Source organism: Petaurus breviceps, unplaced genomic scaffold, assembly GCF_028583685.1.
Source record: "Petaurus breviceps papuanus isolate PSGF00001 unplaced genomic scaffold, PetGlider_PUasm1.0 90686, whole genome shotgun sequence".
Lineage (NCBI taxonomy): Eukaryota > Metazoa > Chordata > Mammalia > Diprotodontia > Petauridae > Petaurus > Petaurus breviceps.
In genome coordinates, this window is record NW_027187309.1 from 2299845 (window position 1) to 2327093 (window position 27249).

The 27249-nt window shown below is 36.7% G+C and overlaps 1 protein-coding gene across 4 annotated transcripts in view; it reads left to right on the forward strand.

Moving 5' to 3' along the window:
- The window catches only part of ARHGEF10 (Rho guanine nucleotide exchange factor 10), a 233388-nt gene extending 206683 nt beyond the window's left edge, over positions 1–26705 (forward strand). For all 4 annotated transcript variants that reach the window (XM_069065400.1, XM_069065398.1, XM_069065399.1 and 1 more), the window contains 3 exons: positions 3779–3953; positions 21308–21430; positions 24733–26705. In XM_069065400.1, the coding sequence (XP_068921501.1) occupies positions 3779–3953; positions 21308–21430; positions 24733–25253 (819 nt within the window). In that variant the 3' untranslated portion in view covers positions 25254–26705. The remainder of the gene's footprint in view (positions 1–3778; positions 3954–21307; positions 21431–24732) is intronic.
- The last annotated feature ends 544 nt before the right edge of the window (positions 26706–27249 follow it).

The following is a 27249-nucleotide window of genomic DNA, read 5'->3' on the forward strand; positions in this document are numbered from 1 at the left end:
AGAACCTACTGTAAAGGACTGCTGTCAGACTCAAATGAGATAAAATATGTAAAGTACTTTTAAAACTTTAAAGTTTCATATAAAGGTCATTTGTAAATAATATTACTATAATTCTATTCAATTCAGCAAATGTATTTATGTTCTATTGTTTGCAAAAGCATTGGGGTAGGCACTGAGGATACAAAGGGGCTTACATTCTACTTGATATAGATTCCTCTTGAGATATAGGATAAGGCAGGGAGCAGCCTGCATATATAGAAGTGAATATAAAGTTTATGTAATTTTATTGTTTTGGGGAAGAGAGAGGAGATGGAGAAGTACTGGGGCACTGCTTTAAAGGGAGCTAGATTTTCTTTGAGGCAGAGGTGCAGAGGGATAATATTCCAGGGCAACCACCTCTATATAGAAATGAAATTATTCCAATTTTTTCACTCTAAGTTGCATAGTTCAGTTGATAGAATGATTAGGTATATTCAGTTGAGTGATTGGAACCTTGTGTTAATTAACCTTTTATCAATGACATATATATTTGCAGAGGACAAAAAGCTAGGAAGGATATCTAACAATAGATGAAAGAGAATCCAAAAAGATCTCAACAGTCAAATCATTCATTAGCATTAATGAATACTAGTTGACTGACTTATGACAGGGTATAATGAAGAGCTAAATCAGATGAAATGTATTATTTCTTAATTATTTTATTTTAACTTAATTTATTATATTTTAATAACAATAATGTAAAGTCCTATACTTGGGCTCAAATAATCAATGTCAAAATTAAAGATGGAGGAAACATGACTAGAAAGATGGCATTTCACATGGAAAAAAAAACCCAGAAGACCTGAGTTCCCTAGCCTAGTATTCAAAACCATCCAAATGATCTTGTGTCTTCAAACCTTATTCCTGACTGCTATCCTTCAAGGAGCTTTCAGTTCAGCCAAATCAATCTGCTCACTGCTTCCTGATTACACATTCCTACCTCCCATGCCTTTGTCTGTGCAGTTTCCTATGCCTGAAATAAAATCCCTGTCCTCTGCTTGCCTAGATTCCATTGTTCCTTGAAGACCCAGCTTAAATCTCTCTCTCCATGCCTCTGTGACAAAGAGGCAGTTTGATAGAGTAGAAAGGGCAGGGTATTTGGAGTCCAGGAAGCTGTGTTCTTTGTGTGCCTTTATGACCTTGGTTAAGTCACTTAATCTGTGGACTCAGATGAATTTTGTCCACTATAAAATGAATTTTAGACTTGATGACCTTTGATATTTCTTCCAGCTCAAAAATCTATGCACCTATGAACCTTTCCCAATTGCTTCCAGTTCCTATACTGGTTTGGGGGTGTTTTTTTTAACTTTCTAAGTTTTAAGGTCAAGAAGGAGCTTAGGTAGAAGTCTTAAGTGATATTCTCATTTCTTCCCATGTCATTCTTTTTATTTATATCAAGTTTGCAATCTACTAGCACCTCTAGATCTTTTCTTTGTAGCATCCCATACATATGGAATTGAAAGGGAGCTTAAAAGTCAACTAAATCAAACCCTTCATATTATAGATATGGAAATTGAGACCCAGAACCTAAGTGAGTTGTCCCAGATAAAAAATTTTTCAAGTGCAGAGGCAGAATTCAAACACAGGTCCTCAGATGTCAAATCCCTTCCCAATCCCATTGTATCATGCTTTCTCTAGATCATAATGAAACAGGTACCTAAGCTAAGTCTTAAAGGAAGAATGGAATTTAGCCATTCAGAGAACAGGCACTTTTATTTGAAACAGCATGGACAGTGGTATAGAGGTGGGAATGTGTGTTCAGAAAGCAATGAGTAGACAAGTTTAGCTGAAATGAAGGGTTCCTGTGAGCAGGTGATGGATTTGGAGAAAAACAACATTTTTAGTAAGACTTTGAATTCCTAGTTAAGGAATTTGGGCTTTATCTTGTAATTCTTTGAAGGATTTGGGGAGAGGATAGATGGAAGGGTTCAGAATCTGATAAGAAAAAGTTTTAAAGTATTAGTGTTTCAGTTTCCGCTCAAAGTGAAATGGGCTAGGACTGATGTTCTTACACAGTCACAGGGGACAATTCAATTGAAGTCCAGGATTTGAGAGTTAGCTTGAAGTTTGAGTCCCAGTCTTTCCACTTATTAGCTCCTTCTGAACTTTTAAATAATTCAGTCAAGCTCTTTGAGCCTCAGTATCCTTGTCTGTAAACCCGAAATGATTCCTGCTCTACTTAACTTACAGGGTTGCTATGAGTTTCAAAAGATAATTATAAAGTGTTTCATAAACATAGAATGCTATATGTGTGAGCTGCTACTATTTTTTAACAGTTCTCAAATGACTTCTATTTTTTCTTTTTTCACTCTCTGTGCTGCCTCCTTCCCCTTCCCCTCCCTTCCCTTCCCCCCTGCCTGCCCCAGCCCTTGCCTGGTGCTAGCCCACAGACTAGCTCAGATAGTCACTGCAATTCCTAGCTTCATTTAGAATTTGGACCTTTTCTTGTTCTCTGTCTCCTAGGATTCAGGATGATTTCTGTAAGTTGTGAAAGCTCCAAGGATAAACTTTTTTTTTAAAGCAATTGGGGTTAAGTAACTTGCTCAAGGTTACACAGCCAGTTATTTCTGGGTGTGGTGCTAAGTATCTGAGCCCGGATTTGATCCCCAGGTCATCCTGACACTGGAGCCTGTGCTCTTACTCACTGAGCCACCTGGCCACCCCCAAGGATAAACTTTTGAAGCACTTAAGAGTGCTACTATCATTGTAAAGCAATTTTTATTCTACCAAGTACCTTCAACCTTTGGAAATAAAAAAAGAATAATAACAGTAACTTGATTATATTGAACTTTCATTAATCTAATTTTCCAACAGACACAGAACTGTCTTTAGTGATAAAATCCTAACCACATCCTTCCCCCCCTTAGTCAGTAAACTTCAGTGGCTTCCTGTTATTTCCAAGTCAAATATAAAATTCTCTGCATTATAAGCTCTTTATGACCTGTCTTCTTACACTTTACTCTATAATCCAGTGACATTGGCCTCCTTCCTATTCTTCACATTCCTCACTCCATCTCCTTACTCCATGCATTTTCACTGTCTTGACTCTCCATGCCTAGAATTCTTTCCCTTCTCATCTCCACCTCCTGGCTTCACTGACTATCCTTAAGATCTTAGCAAGAATCCTGCCATACAGCTAAGATTATCTCCAGTTTACTCTGTATGTATCTTGCGTCTGCATAGTTATTTTGCATGTTGTTCTACCCATTAAAATGTGAGAACTTGAAAGCAATCCCCAACTTAATAAATGTTTGTAGACTGACTATTGGATGGCTTTAATTGTTGCATTGTTTGACTTTCATTCTCAAAGAGGGCCATAACATTGGGGAGATAATGCCATGACATGCAGATAAATTGGATTTAAGTGAGGGAGGGCTGTGCAAAGTCGCCAGCCTCACTTTCTCCTCCAGAACCATCTGGGTCCAGTGGCAAGATATAAATCAGGAAAATTGGAGATGGCCCTGAACGGTTGGTTTTAATTATACATTAGATCATTGAAGGTGCCTGCTGAATACCGAGGAGATGTAGTTACATGCTTTGTATTATATACTTATAAATCATACTCCTTTAAAGCCCTATGGATATGTATTTTCAAGAGGCCAGCTTCTTAGGTGAAAAATATAAAATAATCCACTGGAAACTTTCACTTCTAGAAATGCCATATGCAAGGCAGTATAAGCATTAAATGATTTTTTTTTAACATTTCTTATCTTCTTGTCATTCACTTCCATTTTATCAGAACCATCTAGAGGCCCATCAAGAGGAGGGAATGGTGATCTCTCACATGGCAGTTGCTGGAGTTGGCATTTGGATTGCCTTTACAACTGGATCTACTCTCCGCCTTTTTCACACAGAGACACTAAAACATCTCCAGGACATTAACATAGCTACCCCTATTCATCACATGTTGTCAGGTAACTAGTTTGGTTTTTGTTTGTTTGCCTGTTTTTAAGTGTGATCATGTATGTGTGGGTGAGGGTTTATATGTGTTTCCTTCTAAGAATCTGAACATCAGACTTCATTCTGTTTGATAGAATCTCTTCAACTGTTTCCTGAAAGACTACAAATTTTCCTTATGCTACTTGGAGAGTTCTGTTTCATTAAATCAAACAAGAATTTATGAAATAATTATTGTGTTCAGAATACACATTGTGCTGGGGCTCGAGTGAGGGACACATTTTAACTAAGACATCATCCTTGCCCTCTTGGAGCTCACAGTCTAATAGAGGGAGTGAGACACCACCACAAATGACTGCATCACATAATGTTGCATAATCAGTGAGTTAGGGAGTCAGGAAACAAAGTGCTATTTGGGATCAAAGGGGGAGGTCAGTCAGAGGATAAGACTTATGGGAAGATGTAGCATTTGAGATGGGTTTAAAGAATGGGAAGGAATTCAACAGGCAAAGAAGGAAAAAGATATATGTTACATAGGGAACAGTATTAGCAGGGGCTAATACTGGAACATAGAGGAATAAGATTTCATAGGTAGAGGAAGCTCTTGGTGAAGAACTTTCTCAGTGATTCAAAGCAGCATATTCCCTTCAATTTCACCATCTTCTTTTTAGCTTGTAGTTTTAGAGAATTGCCAGGGAATACTGAGAGGATCAGTAAATTTCTTGCCCACGTGTGTGTGTATATGTGTGTGTGTGTGTGTGTGTGTGTGTGTGTGAAAGGTGGGGCTTGAACCCAGATTTCCCTAACTTAGAGGCCAGCTCTCATTCCACTGTGCTTCACTGCTACTCAGAGCTTGTAGAGGGGAATGATGTGATATAAAGCTTGAAAGCTTGAGTGTTTCCACAGTATGAAGGGGTAATAAATGTCAGGCAAAGGCATTTGAATCTTACTTGATAGACACTAGAGAGCCATTGAATTGACATGATCAGATCAATACATATAAATTATTTATATCCTAGTATAAAGTATGAATTGGTTGAGAGGATGATAGAATGGAAGCAGGAAGACCTGATGAAAGACTGTTTGATACTCTAGATGGGTGGTGATGAAAGTTTCAGTTAAATGACAAAGTTAGAAGCCAGACTATATAAAGTTAAGAAGAGATGGAGTGGAAAGGATGTGGTAGAATGAATAGCTTGGCCACAAAAGGGAGGAAAGATATAAGACAATAGCTAAAGGGGAAGGACAGACACATTAGATGATGGCTTTTTGTGGGTGGGGGAGACCTGGGCATGTTTGTAGGCAGTAGAGTAGAAGACAGATAGGGAAAGGCTGAAGATCAGAGGAGGTAGTCTTCTGGAGAATCTGGATGAAATGGGTTCACTTGGGAAGGAGAAGGGCTATCATCATGTTTATAAGAAGTGAAATCGTAAGAGGGCATCTAAGTGATATGATATGATGCGAAGACAAGGACAAGGAGGTCTTGCTGAATGGCATCATTTTTTTCAGTGAAATATGAGGCAAGATTCTCAGCTGAGGAAGCAGGACTGGGGAAGGAGAGTGAAGGGAGATTGGAGGTGGGGTGAAAGGTTTTTGAAAAACCATTGTAGTGAGTGAGATAGTGAGTTGATTAGGGAGGTATGAAAGTATTGCCTTGCTGCAGTGAGGGCCCCGTTGAGATTATATAGCATAAAATTTTGGTGGACCTAGTTTGCACAGTTTTCTGATTTTCTCCAGCTTGATTGAATAGTATGTCAGCAGAAACAAAGTCAGCAGTTGGTTGGAATAATCCAAGACTGAGGCTTGACAGGGCATGTTTAGCAACAGGACAAGGAGGAAAGAGGCAGAAGAAGAGGTCAATAGAGAGTAGAATTGGTTCCAGAATTTTGGAACAATTCTTTTTCTCCATATTACAGTCTGTCAGGGCTCATCAACCTCTCAATAAGGGAAAAAAGTCTTATGGGCAGATGTTTTACAATCTGATTACCAAATATTTTTGTTTGTTTACTTTTGTATAGCTTCAAATGAAACGTTAATTTCCTCAGCAGAAATGACTTTCCCTTCAATCTTTTGTATTGTTTTTTGTATTGTCTTGACCATGTCAAAGTTTTTTTTCTTTTTATCAATGGTTAGCAGATTTTTTTTTTGTTTAAACCAGTCTTCTCAGTGTTCTTAAAACTTTCAGAGATTTACACACACTATTTACACACACTATAGAGGAATTAGATAGCAGCTTCTCCAACTTCCAGGTCTTTCTGAAGATTTTTGCCTATTCTGTAGGGATTAATTAGATTAGTTAGGCTATTTTGAAACAATATTTTGTCAGTTATTGGTGTTTTCCACTTTTAACTTTCCTTATATACTTATAGTCATACTCCTATCATGTGCATGAATGATCCTTGAAACACTTCATTTCCCCACACCAAGCAGTCACTGTAATGTCTTTAATAGTCATGGGAGATCTACAATTTTGCGTGATTACTTAGGATAATATCTATTCTTAAAAACCACAGAACTTTATAAAGAAGGCAATGAAACATGTATATATGGCATGAAATCAAGCACTTACTTGACAGAGAACTAAAAGTCAGATATAATCCAGTTTCGTCTGGTCAGAGTTAGATACTCTGAATTAGCCAAGTGTCAATAGATGAACTCATATGCAACCATTGCTGTCACAAAACAAAACCATATCAAAATTGCTACTTGTACCAAGTAATTCTACACCACCATAGTGAATGTCTGTTGTAGAACTTGAACCTAGGTCCTAACTCTAAATCAAATGCTCTTTGTGGTGTCCTTTTGGTAAGCAATTAAGTTAAATAAATTTCAATTCCTGTAAGCTTCTTGGCACCAAACTAGACACCATAGGGTGGTCTCACTTTTCAGTGAGCTTACATTCTAGTTTTTAAAAAGCAGGGAAGGCTACAGGCAATACAGTCAAAAGTAAAAAGACAACTTAATTAGGAGCCAAAGAACTGATTCTGGTAAATATAAAAAATATCCGCCACAAGGGAATTCATTATAATAGACTTTATTGGCAACCTAATCAAGGATGAGGGTGGAGAGGACTACTCCTGGGTGGTAGGAGGCCCTCACAATTGTTTTACTAAATATGCTTGCAAAACTCCCATAAATTTTCTGCCCCTTGGATTTCCCATCTGTAGAATGAATACTACTTTTCATTTATGTATTTCGTGAGCATTTGTGGGGATGACATGAGATAATTATGTAAGCATTTTCTGAAAGGAGCCGCAGGAGTTCTTTAGTTGCCTGTTAAGAGAATTATTTGAGGGGCACTAGAAATTTATGGAAGGAGTTTTATGCAATACAGATGTTAATCATAGAAAAAAATGGAAAAGTTATTTGAAAATTGAACTCCATTCTTTCCTTATGTTTAAATTCCCATTGCTTATTGACTAAAATGCTGCAACATTTATATGCAATGTTATTTCTTGTTGGAGGAAAAAAGTGTTTACCTTTATCTGGCTTTATTTAAAATGCATTTCTATACTTTCTTTGAGAGAAATAGTTGTTGTTACTGTACAAGGTAGTAAGATATTTATTCCAGCAATAGCTATCCTTAGGCAAAGGAGTCTAATGTTACTCCACAATAATACATTCATGCCTTGTCACACACATCAAATTAGTCTAGAAATTACTTCTTTTAAGGTCAAAGTGCCATAACTTACATAAGACTTAAGAGGGAAAATTTTGTTACGCAAGACCTCAAGATACCATATTTAAAGCCTGAGATATATTTCAGTTATTCTGGGAGAAAAAATCTCCTGTATGTTTCCATGAGTCTGTAAGATAATAACCAAAAAAGGTTATGAGTCAAGAAAGTAGGAGGTTGCTATAATGACAATGATGAGATGCAATGGAAGCTTAAAATACAGGAGTTGAAAGTCCTTTATTAAGCTGTAAGTAGTATCTGTGGGTAGGTAACTGTAGAGAAAAAGGAGAAAAGGAAGTTAAAAAATTTTAATTAACCCATTTGGGTATTTTATTGGAACTTTGCATAGCAAACTTAAATATCTGATAAGTGAATTTAAGTATTCCATGAGAAGACAAGGTCACTCAGACAGATGGTGATATGGTTAGTGCTTAGAAAGGTCCAAAAATGTCTCCGAGCTTGTCTGTGTTGGAAATGCTCATGTCATAAATGCTCCAGGAATAATTTTTTGAGCATACACTAAGTGAAAGCATGGCATGACGGTTAGAGGACCTGCTTAAGCCTCACTCAACTCCAGACAACCTGGGTTCATGTGCTACTTCTGACATAAGTGAACTGTATGACCATGGGCAAGTCAATTTACCTCTTAATACCCAGGCAATCCTAAAACTACGAGATACAGAAGAGTTCTTAGAACTTCTTAGACAGAATATATCACAGGTTCAGAGGAAAAAATGTTTTTTCAGAAGTGCTTTGAGCAAATGCAAAATTCTTGAAGGGCAGATATTTTGAGATCACTTCAGTTGGTAACACTTTAATGAGGATGAGATTATCAGATTGCTCTTCAGTTGAGAGAGCTAAGCTGAAGTAGACCTGGGGAAAAAATACTTTGATAGGGTAGTAGAGTAAAGAGAAGTCTGGATCATGAGATGTTGCCTAGGCAGGGTCTCAGTACAGTGATATAGTGGGAAGTTCAGAGTAACCAAGCCATTACACAAAGGCCCCAAGGCACTTCGGAGGGGGAACCATTAAAAGGAGAAATGGAATGGTGCCAAGTACAAGCTTTGTCTGTTTCACAGATTTGCTGAGGTCTGACCCCCTTCCCCCCCATTATGAAACATGTTTTGTTGACTTTGTGGTTGGCTGTAGGGTCTTTGCTGGAATTAACAGATATCAGATATGACCTCTTTAGCATTCTTAAAGAGTTCTCAGCTATTTTGGTGGAAGAGAAAAATGGAGCATTGAAATGACATGCAAATGATTTCTTGCTTTTAAACCCACAAACTTATTTACAGTCTTCACTGCTCTAAAAGCAGTTTGCTTTTTTTTTTTTTTTTGACACTGCAACGGTCCTTGGAGTAAATGTTTTCACTGAGCACACATGTTAGTGAAATGAATGTTTGCTATTGGGACCTCTGTTGTAGCTGCTGGGATAAAACCAAATTAAATTTTTGGTTTGCCAAAGCATGCATTTATTTTTCCAGTTCATGGAAATAATTTATTTTGCCTACATATCAAAAGGTCAGATCTTGAGGGGGCATAGGGAATGAGATGCCATTGCAGTGACAAGCAGTCTTGCAAACCTAGAGAATGGGTGGAGGGGTTGCTGTGATCAAGCTATTCAATGGCTCACTCCATTCCAGTTGGCACAGCAGTTGTAGAACAGGAACCAGTGTTCTGGTTGACATCACTCTTGTCTTTTCCCACCATGGTTGTCATGGTTTCCAGACTCCTAACAGGCTAGCAGCAGAAGTACTGCTGCAAACTTCCTAGTCAAGGCTTTGTACCACCCACAGGATTTTAATCAATCACTTTACACTTCTGGTTAGGGAGAAAAGGGTGGCATTTCTGGAGGCAAGTGTGGGAGGATTTTTTTTAATTCTCATACCCTTTTGTATGTATGTATTTTAAAAGCATATTTTCCATGTTTTTAAATCATAATTTGAAAATCTTGTCCTTAGCCAAACACCATTAGCTGTCAATCATTTACCAGTTTTCTTCATGTCCTAAAGTGGACACAGGACATCAGAATGGTTCCTCTAACAATTGGACTCAATTGATAGGACCTTATAATTGTCGTTTAGTCTTAATTTGTTCAATAAAAAAGTATAATTATTATTGGTGCTTTTATCTTATCTCACATTCATTTCTGAATATGTCAACTCTGTTATTTCACCTACTGAGCTAAATGTTTTTGTTATTCTTATTGTTGTTGTTATTCAGTCATTTTCAGTCATGTCCAACTCTTCATGACCCTATTTGGGGTTTTCTTGACAAATATACTGAAGTGGTTTGCCACTTCCTTTTGCAGATCATTTTACACATGAGAAAACTGAGGCAAAAAAAATATTAAGGGATTTGCCTTAAGGATAATATAGCTAGTAAGTGTCTGAGGCCAAATCTGAACTCAAGAAGATGAACCTTCATGACTTTAGGCCTGTCACTGTGCCCACTGTGTCCACCTAGCTGCCCCAAATTAAATGCAAAGATTAAAAAGAGAGAAAAACTGTTTAGTAAAACTAATCAATCTATAATATCTGACGATATATGCAAAATTCTATCTGTTGTTCCCCTATAAGGAAGGAATAGAAGTATATTTTCAGATTTTCTTAATTCCTCTCCAATGCCAACCTTGGATATTCTAATTATACAGGTTTAGTTTGAGTTTCTTGTTATTTTTTCCTTTATGATATTGTAGTCATTGTATATGTTTGGTTCTTGGTTTTGCTTACTTCCCTGGACATCAGTTTAAATAGATTCCCCAATGCTTCTCTAAATTATGCATATTCCTTATTTCTTATGGTGCATGAATATTCCTATATATATATATATATATATATATATATATATATATATATATAGCCCTTATATATAACACAATTTGTTTAGCCATTCCATAATCCATGAATACATACTTTGTTCCTAGTTCATTACTACTACCAAAGTGCTATTTTTATTACTTTTGTGTGCATCAGACCTTTCTGTCTTTGACCTCCTTGTGATATAAGAGTTCCAGCCTTTGACCTCCTTGGCTTAGGAGTTCCAGCCCCTTCACTCTATTTGTGCGGCAGCTTAGACCCAGAAAGGTGTTTGAGATAACCTAGGCATTAAGTAGAAGAATCAAGATTTCCACTCACCGGCTAGAGATTTTTACCTCCCACATGGCAAAAGTCATAATGCAATTATATGAGTCTTAAAGGAAAAAACTTGGAAACTTTAATTTAACAAGTTATTTCTGTTTGTAATTTAGGGTTTATAAACTGATCAAGGAGGCACTCATTACTTTCCTTGTCTGCTTATTTGTCTAATATTTTTGTCCTTTGTATTCCTATTTCCCAAGGATGGTTCTAATAAAGTATAGCTTTGAAATATGATCATATCTCTAAAATACTGTAATGAGTATATATTTATGATCTATCTGTATCTGTAAATGGATCTGCAGTTGCTTAGGTTGGGAGAGTGCATAGGTGTAACTTCCTTCCTCTTTTAGAAAAATAACATGGGTTTCCTGAAAACCTACACAGAGTAGAGAAAGAATGTAAAGATAGTATTTCCTATGTATCACATAAGTACAGCATTCATTACACAGGAGTTTCCATTGAGTTTTCTACCACAAAATAGTCAAGATAAATGTTCTTAAAGTCTAACATTGGACCACAGAATTGAAACAGGGATTGGACGTGAAGACTTTCTGTAGTAGCAAGCACTCTAGCATACCCAGGGTGGCTGCCAATACAGGTTCCTAGATCTGCTTTTCTAAAAGGAAAGCAACTCAAAATGGGTTAACAATGTTACTTTAATCAATCAAACATATATCATTTACCTAGTTCAGGGGGAAAAGTCAGCACCCTGAACTTCAGAGAATATAAACAGAAGTTACAAGCAGACAAAAAATACAGACAGAGAAACAGATCAGCAGACAGGGTTTCCACCTGTCTGACCATTACATCCATACCTAGTTAGTTACCAGAGAGGGAAGTACCAACATCTGGATTTTCAAAGCCAGGGGACTCAACGGCTGCCCAGAGTCTCATCTGGCCAAATCACACAACTCTTCCCAAAATGAGCCCCAAAGCAAAACCTGACATCAGCGTATATATAGCCTTCTCCTCGCTCAGAGAATGTCACAACCCTCTTGACCCACTGCCCAATCACAAAGCAACATACTGTGGGCATTCCTGAAAAACAAGCCTCCTGCCACAGGCTCCATGTGACCACATTCAGCCTATTAGGGGGCACAGTATATTTTCAAATCAAGGAAGGTTCTCAGAGTCACTTAAGCCTATCAAAGAGCCAAGGGGCAGGGAAGATCTTCAGATTCCCATTCCCATAACACTTTCTTACATCAAAAAAGGAAAAACTTGATAGTGAATGTTATTTAAAAAAAAAACCCTTATGACACTGGGTATGTCATGAGCAAGAACCAAGATCCAGATGATAAGGTTACCTCATATATGCCCAACATTTATTGAGGGTCTCTCTTGTGTCATAATGAGGTTATCATGTATCTCAAAGACACAGTTTGTCATAATTTACTTAAAATAAAACCTATCCATCCATATTACCCAAAATCCAGGTTACTAAATCTTACTTCCTCTGTAAGCACATTCTAATGCCAAGAATTAAATTAAATATCTAAGTCACAAATGGCCAGGGCTGAATAGCAAAACCTAACCCTGGATTAGAAAATGGCTTAGAATAACTTTAATGGAATTCTACTTACTATATCCTATAAGCTATTGTAAGTTATATCATGAAGCAGCTGTTTCCTGGTTTTCCATTTATCACAGGATTTCAAAGGACAGTCTTAAAGACCTTTTACCTATTTAATGGAAAAGAAATATTGCTGACCATGATTTTTTGTCTTAAGATAATTATACCTGGTTTTCACATAAAAATGTTGTTCCTAGAAATTACTCTTAAAATAGTAATTGCCAATAATTTATCATTTTATTACCCATTGATATTTAAGTGAAAGTACATTAAATTAATTTGTGATACTAGGGGTGGGTAGGTGGTGCAGTGAATAGAGTACTGGCCCTGGAGTCAGGAGGACCTGAGTTAAAATCTGGCCTCAGACTAAGCATTTACTAGCCTTGTGACCTTGGGGAAGTCACTTAATCCCAATTTCCCTGCCTAACCCCCTTCCATAAAAGCAAAAAAAAAATTATGAGAATAATTTTAATTAGCAAATATATACCTTTTCATGTCCCACGTAAAATGGTACTTAGGCTGACCTTCTTGGGATTACAGTCAATTTATGTTTCTTCTCCATCATGGTAGTAACTATAGGAAATAAAAGTTTCAAATCCTCTTGGTCCCTGGTGTCATCTTGAATCCATTGTTTGCCTGGTCTGTCAGAGACTTGGCAAAAAACGGAGGCTAATTCAGTGTTTTTAGAATAGGGCTCTCTCCATTTCAATTTTAATTGATATTTTGGTTTGCATATAAGAAGGTGCCTTCTTTCTTCAGCATTACTTGATACATTTTAATTTACTTTATTCGTTTAAAATAAAAAGAGAAACAAAAAACAATTTTATATTCCAGGAAGGTAGTAGGTAGAACCAATCCTCTGTCATCTCCAGTACACAAGCTTTTGTATTAATTACCATGGCCATCATTATGCACAGATTGACCATTTTAGTCAGTGTAACTGTCATCAAGTCAAGTCAACAAGCATTTATGAAGTGTCTGCTATGTGTGAGGTACTGTGCTAAGCCCTGGGATACAAAGTAAGACCAAAAATAGTTCTTCTTTTCAAGAAGCTGACAGTCTTAATGGAGGAAACTACAAGCAAACAGCTAGGTACAAATGAAACATATACTGGATAATTGTAAGTAATCTGAAGGGGAAGGCATTAGCATTAAAGAGAATTGGGAAAGGCTTCTTATTGAAGGGGGAATTTTAACTGAGACTAGAAAGAAACCAGTAAGCAGAGGTTAGAAGAGAGAATTCCAGGCATGAGGGACAGCCAGTGAAAATGCTCTGAGTCCAAACAGGGAGTGTCTTATGTAAGGAACAGCAAGGAGGCCATTGTCACTGGATTATAGCTTATATGAAGGAGAGTAAGGTATAAAAAGACTGAAAAGGTAGAAAAGGGTTGGGTTATGAAGGATTTTGAATGCCAAACAAAGAATTTAATATTTTATTCTTGAGGTAATAGGAAGGCACTGGAGTTTATTGAAGTGGAGGGGCAGTAAGGGAGGGCAAGTCACATGGTCACACTTGCCATTTAGGAAGATGAGACTCTTGTCATGGAGACTAACCAGCAGACTACTGCAAGTCTAGGTGGGAGGTGATAAAGGCCCACACTATGGTGATGGCACTGTTAGATGAGAGAATAGGGCATATATGAGAGATGTAATGAATGTAGAATTGACAGGGTTTTGCAACAAATTGTATAGAGGGAGTAAGAAACAGTGAGAGGTTGAGAATAATACTTAGGTTGCAAGCTTGAGTGACTGAGAAGATAATGGTTCCCTTGATTTTTGTTGTTGTTCATTCATTTCAGTTATGTTCCAACTCTTTATAACCCCATTTGCAGTTTTCTTTGCAAAGATACAGTAGTGGTTTGCCATTGCCTTCTCTAGCTCATTTTATAGATGAGGAAACTGAGGCAAGAAGGGTTAAGTGATTTGCCTAGGGTCCCACAACTAGTGTCTAAGGCCAGATTTGAATTCAAGTCTTCCCTACTTTAGGCCTGGAAATCTATCCACTGTACCACCTTGTTGCCCCAATTCCCTTGATAGTATTAGGGAAATTTAGACATATTGAGTTTGAAGTATTTATGGGACAAACATTCATTTTGGGATGTCATATAGATAATTGGAGATGATAGACTGGGGGGCAAGAGAAAGATTAGGATTGGATAAAGAAAATATTTGAATCTATTGGGTATCATAAGATCATCCAGTGAAATTATATATAGAGAGAAGAGAATAGAACCCAGGAGAGAGCCTTGGGGCACACGCTATTAATCTACTTCATTTCCTATGAAAGTCTATGTGGGGCCCCATTTACTGATCCTGTTAAGCTAGGCTAGGTTAGCTTAGACTAGACCAGGAGTGGGGAACCTGTGGCCTTGAGGCCCTCTAGGTCTGAATCTTCAAAGGACCACACTTGAGGACCTAGAGGGCCACATGTGGCTGGATGCCACAGGTTCCCCATCCTTGCTAGGCTTTATGTTGAAGAGCTAAACTCCAATCTTCAGTTACCATTCATGTCTTCCTATTTCCTTACCCTTCCCATTGTGCCTCATTGCTATTCCTGCTGCCACTTTGAAATTTGAATGAAACTTTGGTGTGTTGGAATCTTTCTTCGACTTGATCACATCAACCTTTCCAAGCACCACGATTGGTGCTGCAAGAACCAAACTAAATTTTATGATGTTTTCTTTTTGACAACTACCATAGCAACCTCAGGGAAAATAGATAAGCTTTTAGCCAGAATAAATAATCTTGCCTCAGGAACCCACCATATTACTGACTTTTATTATAGCTAAAAATAGAACATTTCACGTGAGAGAAAATTGTTTACTATCAAACATGGGTCTTTAATTGGCCCCTGAAATTAATAATATCACCTAGCTTCTGAGAGTTTCTAGTAAAGCAGGAGAGAAAAACTAACATTTGGGATTCCATTGGTTTTTATTATCTTTATTACTAAATAAAAGATGTGGGGGCAGCTAGGTGGCACAGTGAATAGAGCACCGGCCCTGGAGTCAGGAGGACCTGAGTTCAAATCGGGCCTCAGACACTTAATAACTTACTTAGCCATGTGACCTTGGGCAAGTCATTTAACCCCAATTGTCCCTCAAAAACAAAACAAAACAAAAAAATAAAAGATGTGGTGTGAGCCTGTAGAAGATCTTCTGAGAGTTCCTATTGTTGTTCAGATGGGTTTTCTCTAGTCTTTCCTGATATTGGAATCTCTTTAAGATCTCTTATCCTTCCACTAATTCACATTCCTTTTTCCCCACATACTGCTTTTTTTTCCCCTCCTCACTTTGAAATCATTTTTCAGATGCCTATGTCTTTCTTTTTACATACATTCATACACATATACACAGATACATACGTTCATCCATTTTGGTTGTGTCTTACTGTAACCCTATTTGGGGTTTTCTTGGGAAAGATCCTTGGACAAAGAAGTGGTTTGCCATTTTCTTCTCTAACTCATTTTATAGCTGAGAAAACTGAGACAAACAGAGTTAAGTGACTTGCCCAGGGTCCCACAGTCAATGTCTGAGGCCACATATGAATCTGTGAAAATGAGACTTTTAGATTCCAGGGCAGGCTCTCTATCCACTGTAACACCCAGCTTTAACAATGACAACCAAATACTTCATAGACTCAAAGATCATAGAATGTCAGAACTGAAGGGATGTTTAAGGTTATCTAGTCCAACTTATTATAGACATAAAGAAATTGAGACCCCAAGAAGTTGCCTTAACCCAGGTAATACAATAAAATCATGATAGATCTGGGATCATAGAATTTTACCAGTTATTATGGAAAATTGTTTAAAACAACAGAGGACATCCTCAAGAATAAAATTTCTCTGGATTTATTATTTCCATAGAACACGAAATGGCTTGGGTTTCATGTACTCCAAAATGCTTTAGGAAAAGAGAAAGTAGAATGGGATCGTCTACCATTTATTTACAATTTATCTGTTTCTAATTGTGGTTAGAGATATTTTTAAAATTCTTATGTCATTTATAAATGATTTTTATGAAGAGACTTTTAAAGTATCAGAGTGGGAAAATGAAAAGTCTCGTCATCTTCATTTATCTCTGTGTATGAAAATTATTTAAGTGAGTAAAAATCCTGACAATCTTCTACTTACTCACAAATCAGCATCATTAGGATAACTATCTACAGAGGAAGGTATAACTTGGAACATTTATTTCTGGAGGAACTAATAAATGTGGGATTGACTTCAAAGCCAGAATTGATAGTATACTAAACAAACATGTTCTGGAAATGTGATACTTTTTACCCTGAACACTTGAGGTTTGTGATCTCATTCATGTGGTTATTTCTCCCATTTGTACATATCAAAATTCATCCATTGCTTTTCATCTTGTGGACTTCTTGTCTACATCCTTCTAAAATTCCTTTATAAAGTAACACCCCAATTTTCTAGGGGTGGGGGCATCCTTTAAGTCTTTAAATATTCCAGGGTTACATATGCAACACTTGGATGGGCCATTTATTATCCTTCACCCACTCTACATAGCCAGTCAGCTTCCATTTAATAACATATAATCTGTAATGCTACTTCTTTCCCAATACTCATCACTAGTGATATTCTATATCTATATTTACACTCAGAAGCATCTTACTATTACCCTCTTTATCACCTGAAATTTTGATTGGTTTACATATTTCTTATTTTCCAGTATTCAACCACAAAGATAAAGGGATGGAAATGATTGTGGGACATTATGCAAGCGACTAACACACTGACTTCTTAAGGAATTTCATGTGAATCCCTTAGCAATATTCTCTTCTTGGATGTTTTTGCTTGGTTTGGTTTTAGTCATAAGTCATGGAATTCTAGAGTCCTTGAGGAGTTTACAATCACACAAAGGGAAATGGAAAGGTATCCACTGATAATCCAAATGATCACCCAGAGATAATGGTGGGCACAAGTAAGCTGAACCATGTTACAAATAAAGAATTAATTACGCAGGAGATTCAGTGCAAAAGGTTGTCATTAGAAATGTGTGATCAGAAAAAAAACAAACCAAAAATGATAAACCAGTCATATAACAACAGTGAGGGTTGACTGATAGACAGTTCATATGCTACAAATGGCAACCCATGGTATAAAAACAAATCTAAGGGATGCCTCCAAGATAATGGATTGACCTCTATAGAAAATTTATGGTAAGATATGAACAAGAATGGCACAGAATGGACAAGCATGGATGAGGTGTAGTCTCCATCATTGGATAAAATACCCTCATGGATGACATCAGAGATACATTGGAATATTATCTTCTTTTGTCTCCTATTACACAGATTCTCCATTAAGTCTTTCTTGATGTTTAAATTTAGTAACCCTAGATGATGTGTTATAAAATGGCATTCAAAAACAGAATTATTCAAGTTTGATGACTGTTACACAGTTTTATTTATTGCATTCTCATTTTAGATCCTGAAAAAAAAATCAGGTTTTTAAAGACTCATGAACAGGGGCGGCTAGGTGGTACAGTAAATAGAGCACCAGACCTGGAGTCAGGAGGACCAGAGTTAAAATCCGGCCTCAGACACAACACAAAAACTACCCGTGTGACCTTGGGCAAGTCACTTAACTGCATTTGCCTTCCAAAAAGCAAAAAAAAAGAAGATAAAGACCCATGAAGTAATAGTATTGTGTGGCAAATAGAATTGAAATATATTTCCTATAATGAGAATATTCACTGCCTGCTACTCCAAGGATTACAAAATGTCTAGCATACAGCTCACTTAACATATTAAAATTAAGTTAAGTACCAAGACTCCAGGAAAATCCTGGTTATTATCCATAATCTTAATTAACTAGATATAAAGGGAGAAAGGACCCCAAACAAAGGGAAAAAATGTTAGTCAGAAATGTAAACTTACAGAATTATAGAATGATAATTTCAAATTGATGTTATTCATTAGAGGACTGGGGGCAATATGGTGTATTAGATAATGGTGTTGGACTTGGAATTAGTATTTCCTGAATTCAAATCCTAGCTCTTACATTTTCAAATTTTGTGGTCATGGGAAAGTCACTTAACTTTCCTGAACCGTGATCAGCTCTCTTAAGTTTTATCTACTAAGCTATAGATGGGTTACAGTTCTCAAAACTATTGTGAAATATATCGATATTTGAATCAGAGGCAGTATAATGTAGGGGATTATGTATTAAAGTTGGAATTAAGAGACCTAGGTTTGAATCCAGGCTTTGAAAGTAATTAGTGTGATCCTGGGCAAATTACTTTGTCTGTCTTTCTGACCTTCAGTTTCACTATCTAGAAAATGGAGGTAATGAATCTTGTCTAGCAGTGGTGGGGGTGAGGTGGAGAACACTCTTGCCTTCCTCTCTTCCCTACTACTGATTCATCACCTAAGTTGAGTTCCTCAGTATGAACATCTTTTCTCTGGTTTAGAAAGGTATAAAAGGAATCTGTAATTCTCAGGTCTCCTAGTCCTGACCCCATGTCAGAGACAGCATTCTGGCAAATCATTTTTAAATCTTTCTCCTTTCCTGTGATGTTGCCCCTACAATTACTTCTTTCCAACCACGAATCGCAATAAGTGCACCCAGATTAGCAAATATTTGTGGTTAACATTGTTTATAACAACAAAATGTTTAAAACAAAGCAAAGTAAAGAGACTTTCCTCAGTGCTCAGGGGAAAAGACTCTGGTTTCTCAAACAGAGTTCAGAGAGAGAGAGAAAACAAAAACAGAATTATAGTCTCAGGGTCTATAGTATATGTGTGCTTAGGGTAGGGGGGTTAGGAGAGGTTGCTGGATTGCTGGGAAGAGGTTGGGAGAGGTTGCTGCTGTTTGTCCTTCGCTCTCGAAGAGAACCATGACTCGTAAGTGAATTGGATTTAAGTGAGGGAGGACTGTGCAAAGTCACCAGGCTCACTTTCTCCTCTGGAACCATCTGGGTCCAGTGACAAAATACAGATCAGGATGACTGGAGATGGCTGCTAGGGAGAGGAGAAGAGGAAGGTATGTATCTGAACCTCTTGCCCACTTGTCCCAAATAGTCTGACTTCCAAAGTCCTGGCCCCATTTCTTGTCGCAGCCACCTCTGCCTGAGTTTCTGCTCTCCCAGGTTCATGTAGCTCCATTACAGCCTCAGTTTCTCTAGCTTTTTACTTGCTTAGGACCTGGCTTTCTCCTGTAGTCTGACTTCTACCTGGATTCACTTGAACTGGCTTCATCAGGCAGTTATAGTCCCTAATACCTCCACCTTCAAACCTAGCTGCAATGTTTGGTTTGGTTCCACAGTGCTCTTTCAGAAAGCATTAGAAATCCTTTCTCTAAAACTATCAAAAGGCTCCTTCGTTCTACTCTTTTACCTCCAACACAGGAGACAGCAGGATAGAGTTGTCTTGGCAAGCTAGTTCCCCTTTGACTTCACTTCTTATTGATAGCTAGGCCAAATACAAGTCTGGCTCCCCTTTTTGAGAGGCCTCAGCCGATGGTGACACTCCAGTATATGTCTCAAATCCCCACCTCTGAAGGATAGATCCTAATCAAGCAATGATCAATTGACTGATAATAACCAAATGGCTCAGGAATTCAGAGTTCCTCAGTTGTTGCTGTTGGTGTCATTTTAAAATTCTAAGTCTTTTTGGGCCCTACCAAAGAGCTGGTCAGGAAAAGTACTGAGGTAATCTATGCCCTGGAAGCAAGTTCATTGACAATTTAGGTACCCTCCAGACTTTTTCCATCTTCTGATGAACCAGTCAAATAACTTGGAAAGGTAGCAAAATGTAAGAGTCACATGCTTAATACTAGCATCACTGGGTTGTTCTGGGGGTGGGGAGGAAGTGCTGTGCAAACCTTAAAACCTCTGCATATGTGAAAGTTATTGGTATTGTTGATTACATTCAGATTTATAAATCTCTTCTAAAAAGTGACAGACCACAGTCAAAGAGGAATAAATCCAATAATCCAATATTTTCATTGTTTTTTTTTAATGTAGAGTCATGCTTACCTCTAGTAGCTTTGCAAATTAAAAAAAATACCTCCTGACTCCCCAAGCAAATTTCCAAAAGTCACATTATTTTCTCTTTAATCTACAAAGATTTCATAAATCATAAAATATAAATGATATAAACTTTTATATTAAGAATGAATGTTAGTATTTAAAAATAAAATCATATGTTTCAAGGGCTACAGTGGTTAAAAACAGGATGAATTCTACAGCTGTAAACTGCTGGATCATGAATTGAGATTTCCAAGGACATTCAGTGATAACAATTCTTTACCTTAATGTCCTACAGTTTAAGGAGTATCAGAGCAATCATGGCTTAGCTGAGACTAGCACGTTTACATAAGAACTTCCAAAAAGATTTTTGAAAATAAGTTATATTTCTATATAAAAGGGGAAAAAACACAAATTAATTCTCATTATTTTTCTGGGCCATCTATTACGGGATAGGAATAAATTGAGTTATTGTCTTGGATTGGTCTCAGACAAACACAGGAGAGTTGTTTCAGATCAGCTATGGCTGGTGTTGACAATCCTGGGTTGAAAATAAAGGGACAGAGTCAATGGAATAATTAGATGGAGAAAATTAAAATCTTGTAGCTTAAAAATTCTATAAAAATTATAACTTATTTACCTAATTCCTTGAATGTTTTCCTCACACACCCCCCCCAGCTGTTAATGCACCACCTTTCAATTACCTTCTCTTTGCTCTGTGTGTGTTTGTGTGTATGTGAATTTGTATATACTTAAATATGTTCATATTATTTTCTCTCAATACAATGCAAGCTCTTTGAGAGCAGGGACTAATCCATTTATGTCTTTGTTTTCCTAGTACCTGTCACAGTACTTGGTGTGTGGTAGCTGATTAGCAAATAGTGTCGATTAATTGATATCATATTTAAATATATGTTACATTTGTTCTAGCTTAATGTATTGATCACACTTTGTAACTGGAAATAATCTCAGGTCATTGACAATTTTTATAGGGCAACAGCGAGTGTCTGTGACTAGTCTGCTGGTGTGTCATGGTTTATTAATGGTTGGAACAAATCTGGGAATCATTGTATCTCTTCCAGTTCCTCGTTTGCAAGGAATTCCCAAAGTAACTGGTGAGTGAAGAATCTTGAATACTTGTGTCTGCATAATCCTTTTTAGATTTAAGTAAACACTCATTTTAAAACATTTTATTTTTCATGATCTATATAGATTAAACTTTATTGGAGTTTTTAGTATCCTTTGATTTAGTATTCTGTGACATATATAAATACACATACATATATGTATATTATATATATAATATATGTCTGATTTTTATTATCAACTTAAACTCTCGTGAGTTTTCTGTTTCTTGGTGTTATTCACTAATTGAATTGAGAAAGCCTTTCAGTTCATTACAAATTAACTTTATTGGTAGTAAATATTTTATTAAAATGTTTTTAAAGACTATTGTATGTTTAGAACTAGGAAAAATCTCAGATATCCTCTAATCCAGAACATCCATTTTACAAAAGGTGAAAGCTAAGGTCCACAGAGTAGAAATTACTTCCCCAACTTCACACAGTATAAAGTTAGTGGTACAAGTAGGATGATAATCACCAGTCCTTCTGTCACTTCTCTTCCATTTCTCACAATCGTAGCATCAGAGAATTGGAGAGGAACCCAAGAAATGGTCTATTCTAGTCCATCCCATGTTGGAGTGGGAATGTGCCGGACAAGTGGTTTTCCACCTGTACATTGTACAGTGTACTTGTACCTTCCAGATGTACATTGATGGAGAACTCAGGACCTTCTGATGTAATCAATTTCAGATTGCTCTGACTTTTTTTTTAATGTTTCCTTATGCTGAGCCAAAACTGATTCCATCCTTTTCTTCTACTTATATTGTGTATAGCAAGCAAAATAAGCCTAATCCACCTGATTTACCTTTAAATATTCAAATACAGTTACTATTGTAAAAAGAGTACTGAATATGGAATCAAAAGAATAATATTCACCTCTTGGCTCTCTTAGTTACATCTGAATGACATCCATCAAATCATATCACCTCTCTGATTCTTTCTTTCCTCTTGTAAAAATGAAGGAATTAAACCAGATTACCTGGAAAGTCCCTCCCTTCCACAGTCTATGATTCCATACTTTCCCAACCCCACCCTATTCTTTCTCTTCTCCCAGCTAACATATCCTTTCTGAAATTTCCTAAATCATAGTTGTATGTGATTGATATTCTCAAGACCACAAGTTTTCAACATATACATTTTTCATCTCTTATGATGCTCTGAAGTATATATCCTACTGCTATTTCCGTGAGATAGTGTCTCACACAATTATGTCATCCTCTGTCACAAAATGACAACATTAAAACAACACATGACTCTTGTTAAGCAGTTTAAAAAATGAAATGGAGAAGTTGAGGTATTGGTTCAATGGTACATAGTATGCACTTAATAAGTGTTTGTTGATTGAACGATTGGATTCATTTACAGCAGTTATGATATCTGAAATAACAAAAGTTTGTAATGTAAGGAGTAAATATTAAAAGAAAAGCATATGAAGATGAGGTGACTATATATGCATATATACATGTCTGTATACAGATATACAATATGTATTATATTTACATACATATGTATATATACATATATGCATATATGTAAATACATAGTTTTCTATGAAATCCCTGAACGATAATATGTGTGTGTGTATGCACACACACAGACACACACATTGTAGTTCAGGTGCTTCATAGGAAAAAAAAAACTTACTTTTTATAGAGACCTGGAGAGGAAGTAGCACAGACAATAAGGTAGAAGTCTTTATTGTTCAAAGATAGTAGGGATTGGTAATATTTGGGCCATATGGTATGTATAATACTACCATTTTTGAAAACTGATGAAGTAGTTCAGGTTTACATATGAAACTGCAATTTACAAAACTATACATTTTGGGGATCCTATCAGTCCATCAAAAAGCACATATTAAGTACCTTCTAGCATCCAGGCCTGGTACTAGATGATAAAAAAATATTCTTAAAGATAAAACAGCTCCTGCTCTGGAGGAGTTTACATTCCAGGGTGGGGAAGGGGAGGAGGAGGGAGAGGTGTACACATATAAATAAAAACAAAACATACAGACAGCAAATCCAAAGGAACTAGGAGATGAAGGGGAGAGTTAGTATCTAGACCCATGAAGTTCAGAAGAGGCTCCATGTAGAAAATGGCACTTGAGCTAAGCTTTGAAGGACCACTGGGATTGTAAGAGGTGTAAATAAGGAGGAAGCAGAGTGTACTCTAGGTATAGGGGACAGACTATACAAAGGCCCAGAGGTGGGAGGTGGTGAGCTTTGTGTCAGGAACAGCAGAAAAGCCAATTTAACTAGAATACAGAGTGAAGAGGAATGATGTGTAGTAAGTCAGGAAAGGTAGGTTGGAGCCAGGTTATGGAGGTCTTTAAATACTAACCAGAATTTTAATGCTAGAGGCCATAGGCAACCAATGGAGATTCTTGAATAGGGGATAATTTAGGAATTCTTTTTAGAAGCTGTTTAGACCAGTGGTATTCAACTCAAATAGAAATGGGCCACTAAACAAGGTCTTTGACAAGTCTGAAAACCACATATTAACATTATCCATGTTATATTGTAGTTTTATTTTTTAAAAATATTTCCAAGTTACACTTCAGTCTGGATCTCCAATAGGCCATATGCATATCTCATTGTGTTTAACATCTCCGATGTCAAATTATTAAGCTGTTAGAACAAATAGCAAAAAAAGAATATTGGTTTTGGAGTCAGAAGACTTGTGTTCAAATCCTCCCTCTGATGCTTACTACTAGAGTAACCTTGGTTAAGTTACTTGACCTCCCTCAGCCTCAGTTTCCTCCTCTATAAAAGCTATACTAAATGGCCTCTGAGATCCCTTCCAGCTCTAGATCTGTCCAACAATCCTTTGATACCCTGCCTCTCTCAGATCTCCATCTTCAAAATATTCAGATTATTTATCTCCCAAACTAATAACAACATAAGCTGATAACACTTTGACTTGAGTTGACTATCTCAGTGTTAAAATTATTTAGATATTTCGGGTAGGGCATAGGAGTCAAGTCAAATGAACAAGCATTTATTAAGTTCATATGTACCAGACATTTTAAGGACTGGCAACCTAAAGAAAGGCAAGGGACAGTTCTGCTCTCAAGAAACTAACAGTGTAACGGGGAAACAACATAAACACCTATGTACAATCTATATGCAGGATAAACTGGAGATAAACAACAGAGGGAAGACACTAACATTAAGGTGGATTGGTAAAGACTACTTACAGAAAGTGGGAGTGAAGTTCAGACTTGCTTAATATCCATATACATCTAAAGGTAGTAATGTTCTCTACTTTAAAAGTATGTATTTTCTCCCCCTCAGGCAGAGGTATGGTTTCTTACCATGCACATAATGGCCCCGTGAAATTCCTTGTTATGGCTACAGCTTTAAACAAGAAAAACAAAAGTCATTCCAGAAATAGTCTGCTTCCCAACTCTGAACCTCAGGATGATGACCAGAAGGACATCTTTCCAAATGAGGTATCTAATTCCTGCCTAAGTCAGAGCTCCCCTGACAACGCAGTTTGGTTAGGGGACTCAGTGGGATCCATCACCCAAAAAAGTGACCTGTCATCATCGTCTGGATCATTAACTTTGTCCCATGGATCCAGCTCTTTGGAGCACGGGCCAGAGGACAGCACCATTTATGAGCTCTTGAAAGATCCAAATATTGCACTTAATAAAGGGAAGAGCCACCAATTCAAGAAAACAAAGTCAAGTTCAGTATTAGTCATCTGTGGAGGACAGGGTCATCGAAGAGTGAATAAGAAAGCCAAGCAACAGCGGCAAGATGAGCTGGTTTCTTCTGTTATGGTCTGGCAGATTCCTCTGTTAAATATATAAAAGTGAATACAGAGTACTTAACAGTCGTGGTGTCTGCGATTGAGGATAACTTTTTAACTAAATCATAGAATACATGATTTAGGCTGTGTCGACACTGGTGGGGGGGTGGGAGGGGGAAGCACAGTATTTAGGGAAAACATGTGCAATATAGTAGTGGCGGCTACTCCGTCAGTTCGCCTATTTTATTCTCTGCTGCAGAATTGGGATTACAAGCACTATGGAAACAAGTTTCAAAGTTGGAACAATTTTTTAGTAATTTGAAAGTGCAAGGAAATGTGCACTGGGGTTTTGGTGGAGTTTTTTTGTTTGTTTCTGTTTTGTTTGGTTTTTTTTTTTTTGCTACTGTAGCTGATACTCTAAATGCTAAACTGATTATATCAATTCATCCTCTTCAGAGCTCTTGTGACTTAATCATCCTAAAGACATTCTCAAACTAAGAATTTATAAGTGCTAAAAATTCAGCATATGGGATAGTGCAAGAAGACTTTGTATTAACAATTCTGAAACCATTCCTACAACTTTTCAGATGTGTGACTTTATTTATGTTTTCCTTTATATATTTCAGAGTAAAATTTGTAACAGTTAGAAAAGGCAGGGAACGCATATCAGTCCATATGTTCTTGTTTGCTTTCATAAGTCAGCTATTTTTTCCAAAGTGATATGCATGTTTCATATATTTTAACAAATTAGCATTTTATATTACATTTTTTCAATAAAAATTTGAGGTAAAAATTGTAGTCTATGTATAATCTGTAACAGTATTTCATAAAAGAGAACATTTTAAAATAAAATGTTCAGTAAGTGGATGACCTTTAAACACCTCCTACCAAACAGCATATTGTTAGCTCCTAATATTATAGTAATACTTTTTTTGCTAGAATCCTATGTACTTGCAGTGTTACAAGAGGTATATGTAGCATAGAAAAATTGTTAGCTATTCCTTTTACAGAGTCTCTTGCATTTGCCGAACTTGAACCAATACAGCTATTTCTCCAAGCAGATTGAGTATTCATTCTGAAGGCTTGTTGGTTCTAGGTATTATGTACACTTCATTACTGGCAGTGAGACATGAGCAAAGAAAACTGACTCCCTTTATTCCATAAGGGTATTTCCTGCAAAATGCACATGTCTGTGTTCTGCAGTTGCACAGCCAACTATAACATGTTGAGGTACATGAGTAATGCATGATTTACATTTCACTTGAGACTGTATGTATGTCAATATTTTACTTCCAAAAAGGGCAAATAACTAATGGAGGTATTCATTTGAAATCAATTTCTATGCACTTTAAACATGGTTTTTAAAATTCTACTTTTATGATATAGATGAATATTTTCTAAGGTTCATCCACATTTTCATGAAAATAATGTTTTAATCTCTCTTAAGCTTTCTAAACTGTTAGCTGCTATGTGAGTTGATAAATAAAATCTGACTTTTATGTAGAAACAATAATATTATGGCTGCCTAATTTCCAGGAAATCCAGTGGGGAGATGATATTCTCTTGAGGCAAGAGGACACTGACCACATTTTGTCATAAATGGAGTTTGTGTTATCATGCAGTCTTGAGTAATACTTTAAATTAGGAATAAATATTAAGGAACTTGGAAAATATACACTAACCGCTTTTCACTGATTTTAATTTAAATGAAGTCAGGATCATTCAGAAACTATAAAATGTTAAAATTTTCAAATGTAAATGAAAATTGAAATATTTGAAAGAATATTATCATGGAATTTTAGAGCAGGAAGGGACCTCAGAGAGCTCCTACAGTCTTTTCCATTTCTGGCTAACACTAGAAAGCAACTGAAAATTTTCGCTGCCAAATTAAATGCAAGCTTTAGCATTTTTTAAAATTTTCAGCCACATTATTTAAGAAATTACTAGGTCTTCAGTAGTAGTATTCATTATCTCCAAAGCATAACAGTCAGCCATCAAAATGTGCTTACACCATCATTATTTACATTTTAAAAGTATGTTAAGATTTCAGTTTGTTT